The sequence below is a fragment of the Castanea sativa genome, chromosome 12 (assembly GCF_040712315.1).
Source record: "Castanea sativa cultivar Marrone di Chiusa Pesio chromosome 12, ASM4071231v1".
Classification (NCBI taxonomy): Eukaryota; Viridiplantae; Streptophyta; class Magnoliopsida; order Fagales; family Fagaceae; genus Castanea; species Castanea sativa.
Genome location: NC_134024.1, coordinates 22855354 through 22866762, shown reverse-complemented (window position 1 = coordinate 22866762; position 11409 = coordinate 22855354). Strand labels below are relative to the sequence as shown.

The 11409-nt window shown below is 37.4% G+C and overlaps 1 protein-coding gene across 1 annotated transcript; it reads left to right on the top strand.

Moving 5' to 3' along the window:
- The first annotated feature begins 10177 nt into the window (after positions 1 to 10177).
- Positions 10178 to 10717, top strand: LOC142620379 (uncharacterized). The gene has a single exon (XM_075793755.1). It carries the CDS (start codon positions 10178 to 10180, stop codon positions 10715 to 10717), a length of 540 nt encoding a protein of 179 aa, XP_075649870.1.
- Positions 10718 to 11409: the final 692 nt, after the last annotated feature.

The following is an 11409-nucleotide window of genomic DNA, read 5'->3' as shown; positions in this document are numbered from 1 at the left end:
AATAAAATGAATGACCCAAAATAATGAGAGAACAAATATTTAATTTTTTTAGAAGAAAATATTTTGTTTTTACCCTAAAAATAAGTTCAAATTTCTAGCCAACACAACCAAATAGCCTTAACTACCCAAAAACAACCACCCCACAAAAAAGAAAAAAGAAAAAGAGAGAGAAAGTTGAGCCAATATAACAACCCAACTGGTATCTGGCTATTCACCCAAGAGGCATTTTTGGGCAATCTCACTCTATGTCACGGTTGACAGCAGCCAACGGGTCTATTAATTTGAAGCTTGACCATGTTGGGATGGATCAGGGCCAGCTCAAGACCTAGGCTTAAGGCCCTCTATGACCCCCCAACAATTTACAAAGGGGTCCCAAGGCCCCCATTGAAAAAAAAAAAAAGGAAAAACCCCAAAATTATACAAAAAATCTCAAAAATTGTAGGATGATAATTTATTTTTTTTAAAAGAAAAAAAATATAAGTGAATTTTGAATTCTTTCTCCCACTTCCAATAGAGCCCCCAAAATATTCAGCAAATAAAAATCTAATTCAGTTGAAACCCTTAAATTATTTCATCAAAAGAAAAATATTATAAGTGTGTTAATCAAGTGAATTATCTATTATCAATTGTAAGAGAGATGTTATTAAGATCTAAATACAAAAACCAAATTAGTAAACTCAAGTAATGGCTTTTGAAGAAAAAATCATAATATAGAAAGTTAAATATATATTATTTAATTAATAACTTTTTTGAAAGAAAAACTCACTTCTAATTGTCTTAGTTCTCAAAAATTGTATTGAGTTGACCTTAGAACAGGTTTGTCAGAAATGACACATGTTAGATCCATTGCTCCAATGTAATGGAGTTGACATGATACAGACGTATCTTCAATTTTTGTCACTTGTACACATCTAGTGCACTGAAGCTAACTCTTAATTACCCGCAAAACCCCAAACTGTTAAGTGTCCTTTTAAGGGAATGTTCATAATACTTGGTGCCAATTGAAAAGGACAAAGAAATTGTATCTCTCACTCGCTATTAATCTTTACTCCATATAACCGTCTTCATAGTTTCAGGAATATCACCGTAGTACCATGAAATTCTATCCATATCTTGGTCCTTGGACATCACAATTTCACAAGAATTCAAAACTCACCCACAATTCAGCCAAAAACAAAAATAACTCATTTAACTAAGATTTATAAGAAAAAACACATAATAGCCTGTCTTAGTTCTCAAAAATTGTATCGAATTGACTGTTGGACATGTTTATTAAAAAGGACACGGGTTAGCTCCAATGTTCCAATACATAAGAGTTGACATGATGTAGAAGGAATGTTCATAATGTTAAGAGAGAAGAACATTCACAGGGCAATCACAGAGCATTAAAGTGCAACGGCTAGGAATGATTTTTAATAGACTAAAGGAAACGGTGTCATTCTATTTAAGTGCTGATGAGTTTTTGTAATTAAGACCAAACACTGTTGTTTTTCCATTGTATTGTTAAATGCTTGCCTCGCTTTGATTAGGCGTTAAGTCTGTTATTTATCCCTGTTTTAGCTCCACACTTTACGGATCAACTCCGGATTTTACGGCTTGTTAGTTAGGCAGTTACCATAAGCTCGGGCTGTATATATAAAGATCTTAATGTGTAATGAAATAGTTATGTGAGTATTTTTCCAGAAAGTTCCAATTCTCTCTGTCTTTCTCAAGCTTTTTCTCTCTAATTTCCTTTCTTTCTCTTTGAGTGTTTACTGCAAAACCTCCATTGTTGAAGCATTTGCAAGCTTAGTTCAAAGCTTTTCATGGTATCAGGGCTATTTCGATCCAAAGTTATATAGATCCAACAATGTCAGATTCTACTTCAGCACCAACCTCTACAACTATGTCTTCAACCTCCACAACTATGCCTTCAACTTCTACATCCACTTCAATCAATCTCACAAATTAGCCTCTTCTGCTACTGTCAAACATGATGACAGTCAAACTTGATTCTTCCAATTACATTGTTTGGAAGCATCAGGTTTCAATGGTGTTGGAAACCTACTCTATGTTTGAGCTTCTTGATGAAATTTCACTCGTTCCTGAGAAATTTCGGAAGGATCTCTCTGGTACTGTTACTTCAGTGCTTAATCCAGATTATCTCATTTGGAAATCAAAGGAAAAGGCCTTACTTACCTTCATCAGTTCTATCTTCACTCCTTTAGTTTTAGCTATAAATGTTGGTTGCTCATCGGCTCAAGAGGTCTAGAAGATTCTTGAAAACGGATTCTCTTCAATTTCAAGGTCACATGTGATGAACCTCAAGGGAGAACTACATAATGTGAAGAAAGGATCTGATTTTGTGGATGTATATTTGCAGAAAATTAAAGTGATAAGAGACAAACTCATGACAGTTGGTGTTCTCTTGGATGATGAAGAGCTACTTCATGTAGTAATTAAAGGTTTTCCCAAAGAATTCAGTGCATTCAGGTCTGCAATCAGAACCAGAAGCACAAAGTTATGTTTTGATAAGTTGGCTACTTTGTTGAATGCAAAAGAGGAGTCATTGAATGAAGGTATGGAGATCAAAGACTCTACCTTTGCAATGTCAGTATATACCACACCAAGATTCAACAATGCTAGTGGTTATAATACCTTCAATCAGTCTAATAATAGAGGAAGAGGAAGAGGCAACAATGCAAGAGGTAGAAGCAGAGGTCCAGGTTCATCATCTAACCAATTCAATCAATTTTCACAATCACATTCTCAAGGTTCTAATGGTAGATTAGAAAGGCCAATTTGCCAAATTGTGGTAAAGTAGGTCATCTAGCTATTGACTACTACCACAGAATGGATTATGCCTACCAAGGCAAACATCCACCCACAAAGTTGTCTGCTATGGCTACCTTTTCCAACTCTTTGATGACTCAAGAGCAACCTTGGCTGGCAGACAGTGCAACCACTAACCACCACACCTCTAGCCTCAATCACTTAAGCTTTCCCAAACCCTATACTGGCCAAGAGCATTTCACAGTGGGCAATGGACAGAACTTAACTATCACTCATATAGGCAACTCTCTAATCCATTATTCTAATTCTACTTTTCACCTTAGAAATGTGTTAAGAGCCCTTCCATTGCCTCTAATCTTGCTTCAGTACACAAAATCTGTCATGATAATAACTGTTGGTGTTATTTTAATGAAAACACCTTGTCAATTCAGGCCTTGGCCACTGGGAAAGTTCTCTACAAGGGCAGGAGTGAAAGTGATGTTTACCCCATCTATCCTCACAAGGCCACTGCTCTTCTTTCTAATAAATTGTTCAATTTCATCAAGCTTTCTTCTTCTAGCTGGTCCTTGTGGCACAACAGACTTGACCATCCTAATGCTCAAACTCTTAGACTTTTGTTACAAAATAATGGTCTGTCTTGTAATAATAGTGCTAATGTTGTCAATTCTTGTATTCACTGTCTTCATGGCAAAATGCACAGACTTCCATTTCCTAGTTCAAGATTTATAGCAACTTCTCCTTTTGAACTTGTACATATAGATTTGTGGGGTCTTGCACCTCTTGATTCAATAAATGGCTACAAGTATTATGTCATTTTTGTTGACCATTACACTCATTTTACATGACTCTACTTGCTCACTAACAAATCAGAAGTTTATTCTAAGTCTTTCTTGTTCCATGCTATGGTTCAAACACAATTCTCTATAAACATTATTGGCCTGTTTGGATGTTTAAAAAAGGAGGGGGAGTAGAGTAGAGGGAAGGGGAGTAATTTAATTACCTTGTTTGGGAGTTTTTTAAGGAAGGAGGGGGAGGGGTTTGAAGGAGTTTCAACTACCTCCAACCCCCTCATTTTTAATTCCCCCAAATTGGAGAGATTTGGAGGGAGAGTAGAGCACATAAAATTATTGATAAAGTAAATTACCTAATTTACCCTTATTATATTTATAAAATTACAATGTTAAAAACAAGCGGAAGGGCTAATTACTCCCTTCCCCCTTACTAATTATAAAAACATTCAAACAAGGTGGGTAATCATTCTCCTCTACTCTCCTCTCCACTACTCCCCTCCCCTCTACTCTCCTCTACTCTCCTCCCTCTCTAAACTCCCAAACAGGCCATAAAACACTTAGATCAAATGATGGTGGTGAGTATACCTCTAAATCTTTTGAGTTTTTTCTATCTGCGCATGGAATTCCCCGTCAAATCTCTTGTCCTTATGCCCCTCAACAGAATGGGTTGGTAGAAAGAAAGCATGGACACTTAATTGAGACTACTATTACTCTTCTTTCACAAGCTTCTTTACCTTCCACCTACTGGTCTTTTGCTATTCAGTCTGCCTTGACCTTGATTAATCTTCTTCCAACTTCAACTTTAGGTTTTTGTCTCCTTGGTTCAAACTTTATGGCCAGCATCCTGAAATCACTTCCCTCAAGATTTTTGGCTGTGCTTGTTACCCTTTCCTCAGGTCATACACTAAACATAAGCTAGAGCACAGGACCACAGAATGTCTCTTTTTGGGCTATTCCACTGATTGATGATATGCTTCAATCAGTCTTAAAAAAAAGGACGATCTTGTTGGCTCACTGCGAAATGAGGGTATTTTCAATCACATTCTGCTGTTTGCTAGCGCTAGTAAATTCTTTGAACTTGTCTTTTCCTAGGATGTATATGTAATCTGAAACATTCTATATTGTTATGAGTTGGATGGGTTATTATTAAAGATGTGAAATATCAAATATGCCTTTTGGACCATAATAGTGATAATTTCCCAAATATAAAGCGTGCCACATTAATGGACGGGACTAATTTAGACACAATTCAATGGTAATGAAACAACCTTTAGGGGTTTCAATTCCTTGTGAGGTTCGGCTTTGAGAGGAAAAACTGGTTGATTTGGTGAGTGAGAGAGAAGAGAAGTGTACGAGAGAATCGGGGCTTTCCAGCTCAGGTTATGAAGAGAGGCTTCAACTCCTTTCTCCTCCTTACCAACCACCTCCACGTCGAGCTCTTGTTCCACAGTGGCGACATTCTCAATCGATCTCTCGCTCTCTCTCTTCTCTCTTTGATCCGAAATACGATAGCTTTTGCAGTTTGGGAGGAGATTTAAATTGTACTGTGATGGTTTTTATTTAGTGATTGTGTTTGTGAATGATAATGCTAAGATTTGGAAGGAAATTAAATTAGTTAATTATAAGCTCTTTTTCTTCTCTATTTTTTTTCCCTGTTTGTTTTCCAGGAAAGTTTGGTGGATTTTTTGATGTTCTTCCGTTTATTTCCATTAATTTGATAGAAACTTCCAAAATAATTTTTTTTTTCAAGGAAATTAACCTCTATAAATTTTTTGTTTTTATTTTTTAAGGAAAGTCAAAACTAATGGTAAATTCTTTAGTGGAAGTGACAAAAAATCTTAATTGAATAAACTTAAAAAATGAGAAAACTCAATTCAATAGAAGTGAAGTTAGAAAACTAAAATGAATTTTGGTGAGATTTAGGGTTTGTTTGGATACCGCTTATTGTTGAAAACTGAAAATTGAAAACACGGTAGAAAATAATTTTTAAATGTGTAAATAGTGCCGTGAGACCCACTTTTAATGAAAGTTTTGCTGAAGAAAGAAGTTTGTGGGTTTCGTGAACAGTGCACGGGACCCACGCGCAAAACGTTAGACACGCAAATGCTGGACGCTTGCCATTATCCAAACGTTCACATAGAGAGTATGTTTTGCATTTTTAGTTTAATTATTTTAATATATTAATTAATATGAAAATAAATAAATTCTTCAATGAATTCAGTGAATTGGTCAAATTTAGAGGATATGTTTTGCATTTTAACATAAATGTTTTGATAAACTAATTAATATAAAAATAAATAAATTATAATGTAAAAATTAGCAATCTTTAAACGTTAGGTAGATATTCTCCTATTATTTTAGATGTTTTAACAAATTTATACTCCTAACAATATTTGAAAAAGTTCATTATATTAATATTAGCCTCTAAGTACAAGTGTTGCATGTGTTCAGAGATTCTTCTATAATTTTTGGTAAAAGTTAATAATTTGTATTTATTAAAAAAATAAAAATCATAAACTTTAAATATAGCAGTAACTATAATTTCTTTAAAAATAAGATAAACGTAAGGGGAAAAAATGCTAAATTTTAGGAGTGCTCTTAGTTTTTTATTTATTTATTTAAATTGGGGGTGTTTTACTTTTATTTAGATGAAAAATGAATAAAAAGGGCTAAATTTTTATACGTGAAGGGAAAAAAAGGTCCTAAATTTTAAGAATTCTTGTTTTAAATTCAAAATGAAATTTGTTAATTGACATTTATGACCTTATTTCTAGGAGAACTTACCCTTCATTAATGAGGGTATTTTTGAACCACATAAAAGTTCAGTTCAAAAAGGGAAATTCTCTTATATATAGTATAGATATTTAAAATATTCTCAAAAAAAAAAAAGTATAGATATTTAAAAATTATATTGTAAACATAGGTAGGAACACTTTTTTTTTTCATAGATAAACGTACAACGGCAGGAGCAATTTAAGCCAAGTACATTTAAAAACGTTCAAACAAAAATAAAAGAAGTAATTTTTAAAAAAATATTTCAAACAAAAATACTGATATTAATTTAAAAAAAAAGACCGGATTACCAAAAAGTCAAACCCCTAAAATTTTATAGGGGAAACTACACTATTGATCCCTAAAGTTTATCCTGTAAGCACAATTGGTCCCTTAAAGTTTCAAGTGAGCACTATTAGTCCCCCTCAAGTTTAAAAAAGAGCATTGTTACTCCTTTTATTAACTACCGTTAGTATTATTGCTTAGGTAGCTAACGGAAAAATGATATGACATCTTTTAATTGACGTGGCATTTACATATTAATGTGGCAACTTAAGTGTCAAATGCCACGTCGGCTATTTAATTACAAAGTTGTCATTTAAATTTTAATTGATTATTAGTTATTATAATGGAAAAAAAAAAGATTTGCTTACAAATTAATTGATGGGTTGGAGAGATCCACCTTTAAGAAGATAAAGTCTTATAAAATTGACTCTCTCTCATTTGAATTCAATGACCATAAATCCTTTCTTGTTAATGGGAGTAGCCTAAGGTTTGAGTGTAGGAAACCCAACATAGATCAATGCAATAAAAGGCAGTTATGCACCCAAACTTATATCTATGCAATAAAAGGCAGATCCCATGAATATTGGTTGGAAGAGGAGGGGTAAATAAATAATAATTAAATATTTGAAATGGATGTAAACCTTTTCATGTTAATTATAGACCCACTGGAAACAAAGAAACATTGAGATTTTTGGGGATTAGCAGCTGGTGGAAATCCATGGAGATTGGCAAGGGACAGAGAGGTTCTTGTGCTGGTTGATGCGGTGGTGACAACAGTTGTTTGGATTAGAGGGAAGTGTGGCTAACGGTGGTGACAACCACAATGTCAGAGGCTGTGACACCCATTGGGAGAAGAGGAAGTAAGAAGATGTTTTTGGGTGGGTCACAACTCACAAGAAATAAACGAAGAGCTTAGTAAGGATTTTAACAAAAAAAAATAACGACTCAAATGCTAAGTTGCTAACCTGGTAAATTCTCCAAACGTGGCTATTACCCTATAGTCGCATCACTTTGTAAAACAATTGTAGTAAAAAAATTTTCAAGTCATTTTTCCATTATCTATATAGATAATAACACTAACGGTAGTTAACTTAAAGATTTACAGTGCTCATTTTTAAACCTGAGGGACCAATAGTGTTCATTTGAAACTTGAGAAACCAATTATGCTCACAAGGTAAACTTTATGGACCAACAATATAGTTTCGCCAATTTTATTCTACAACACTTCCTGTTTCTCATTAACTCAGTCACTCTCCCTCTCTCTTTCTCTAATCGCTTTCCCTCCCCAGTTTTTTTCTCCAAAATAGATAACAACTCTATCTCTCCGACCAAACTGCCCAACAAGACTTATGGCTGACTATTTTTTAGAGAATTTCTTAAGGGAAAAAGAATTTGAAGTTCAACCGTTGAACCCTTGTCTAGTTTCACAAATCAGACTGTTTGTAATATGGTATTGATAAGGATATTTTCAAAGGGAGATAAACTCGTTGCATGCAAAGAAGCTGACGAGTTTATCGAGCCCGTCAGCTTCATGTATGAGAGAAGTAGCACGACTAGTCCATAAGCCGACGAGTCCATAAGTTGAAGACATCGCCTCTATACCTGATGGCATCTATGTAAGAGGACGGAAGTAGAGAAGCCGATGGGATGAAGAGCATGACGAGTCCAGTGTGGCATTGCTTGATCTCCACGAATATATATATACAAGGAAATATCTTGTGTCCCATGATTAACCCTAATAAAGGGAATTTCTATAAGGTAAGGATCTCACAATATGCATGTATTAATGAGGATCTTTCCTACAAGGAAAGACCCTCCCTGCCATGAAACAAATGTCACTCTACACTACTATAAAAACCCCCAAACCCTCACAAACCAAGGTACGCATAATTCACCATAACTTTGACACCCTAGAGTTGTGAAAGTTCTCTAACTTGAATTTTGGAGGGTATTTGGCCGGTACCACACCGATACTCTCTATAGGGTCTTCATCTTTTTGTGTTGTGTAGGTTTTTGTCTAGAGCACATGAGCACTGTATAATTTATTGACGATTTTCGGCATCATCAGTTGGCGTCATCTGTGGGAAATGACTTAGAAGCCATACTACTGCTTCCTGGACAAAGAGTTGCATGGTACTTACTCGTTCAATGGCAACCACCAACAATAATCAAGGAGACGAACCACTCACCATCACCCTCAAGAGACAGGTTCAGACTTTTGCCATGGCCGTAGAACGCCTCACCAAGCAAAACCATGATTTAGAGGAGCAGTTGTGCCAAAAGAATGTGGGGCTTGACACTCAAGAGGAGGACCAAAAAGGCACTAGCGTTGAGAGAAGGGAACAAGAAGGGCCGGAGGGTAGCAATGCCCCAACCAAACAAGAGCGACAGGATACAAGCCGTCCATCCGTCGCAGACACGGCTCCACCATACATGGTTGCGGAGATGCTAATGATGAAGGAATGGATGGACTTCATGATGAATGCCCTCAGAGGACAGGTGTCTAGCAACCTCGACTAGTTGGTCCATTGAATCGATTCGCCATTCATTGCATCCATCACTTCATTTCCCCTTCCACTGAAGTTCTGCATGCCGCAGGTAGAAGCCTACGATGGATCCAAGGACCTCTTGGATCACCTGGAATCTTTCAAAACCCTGATGCACTTGTAAGGCATGGCGGACGAGATCATGTGTTGATGTCAAACTCTATTAGTACCTTCAAGGAGTTGAGCGCCCAGTTTGCCTCGCATTTTATTAGGGGGCATAGGTATAAGAAGTCCACTGCATGCCTAATGAACATCAAGTAATGGGAGGATGAAACGATTAGGTCTTACATTACTCGCTTTAACAAAGAGGCCCTTTCAATTGAAGAAACAGATGACAAGATACTCGTGGCTGCATTCACAAATGGCTTACGGAAGGGAAAGTTTTTGTTTTCTTTATAAAAAAATGACCCAAAGAATATGTCGGACGTGCTTTACAAGGCTACTAAGTACATGAATGCGGATGATGCGTTGCTTGCCCGAGAAGAGAAGCCTAAAATGAGGGAAAGACAAGAAGATGCGTGGTAGGACAGGGGACAAAAGACAACTAGAACTGGAGACCGATGGGAGGATAGGCGCTCCAAACCCCCCGCTGGGAGGTTTGCAAGCTTCATCTTGCTCAATGCCCCAATCAATCAAGTTTTAATGCAGATCAAAGACGAAGGAGCCTTGAAGTTTCCTGGCAAGTTGAAGGGAGACCCTAGTAAGAGATCCAGAGGAAAGTACTGCCGTTTTCACCGTGATTACGGTCATGATACATCCGACTGCTATGACTTGAAGCAAAAAATAGAAGCGCTTATTAGACAAGTAAAGTTGCAAAGGTTCGTCAGCAAAGAAAGGATGGATATGCTGCAAGAACAGGCTGCCCGAAGGGAGAACGAGTGTCCTAGGCTGCCCTTAGGAGACATAAGAATGATTGTGGGAGGAGCTACAGCTTCTGGCTCATCTAAAAAGGCCCGAAAAACTTACCTAAGGATGATTCAGAACGTTTAGCTAATGGGCTTCGTCCTAAAGATGGCATGGATCGACAACCCCATCATTAGATTCTTAGAGGAAGATGCTCGATGTCTTCACCACCCACATGATGATGCACTCGTCGCTAGCATACGGGTAAGGGACTACAACACACATTGGGTCCTGGTTGACAACGGAAGCTCTGTTGACATCCTTCACTACCCGGTGTTCCAGCAGATGAGGATTGAAAGAGAATGGCTGGTTCTGACCAACTCCCCACTCGTTGGGTTCGGAGGAACAAGAATATATCCTCTTAGTGCAGACACATTGCCCATAACGGTTGGTGATTACTCACAGCAAATCACTAAGGATGTAACATTCCTTGTGGTCGACTGCTCGTCTGCCTATATTGCCATCCTTGGACAACTTACCCTTAACTCATGGAAGGCTGTAACTTCAACTTATCACCTAATGATTAAGTTCTCCACCGAGTATGGAGTTGAAGAAGTATGTGGGGATCAAGTGGCGGCACACGAGTGTTACATAGCAATGTTAGAGATGGACGACCATCTACAGACCATGAGCATAGAAGAGCAGTAGACAGTTGTAGAACCTGTTGAAGGATTGGAAGAGATGTCCCTCGACAACTCTAGGCTTAAGTAGACGACCAGGATTGGCACCTTCGCTAGTCCGCCAATCCGATAGACACTCACAACGTTCCTAAAAGATAATCAAGATGTCTTTGCTTGGAGCCAAGAAGACATGCCTGAGATCGATCCTTCAGTAAAGGTGCATAGGTTGAATGTGTCACCATCTTTCCCCCCTATTCAACAAAAGAAGCTAGTGTTCACCCAAAAACGAGACCAAGCTATAGCGGAAGAAGTCCGCAAGTTTCAGGATGCAGACTTCATTAGAGAAGTATACTACCTCGACTAGCTGGCTAACATGGTGATGGTTAAGAAAGCCAACGGGAAGTGGAGGATGTGTGTAAACTTCACGGACCTAAATAAGGCGTTCCCCAAGGATAGCTACCCCCTCTCGCGGGTTGACGTCCTAGTAAACTCTACAACTTGACACCAGTTATTGAGCTTTATGGATGTTTTTTTTTCTTTGCTACAACCAGATCAAACTGGATGAAGTTGATCAGGAGAAGACTTCGTCCGTCACCAGCCAAGACCTCTTCTACTACAAAGTAATGCTGTATTGCCTTAAGAATGCTAGCGCAACATATCAGAGGCTAATGAACAAGATGTTTCCACATCAGATTGGAAGAAATGTCCAAGTCTACGTTG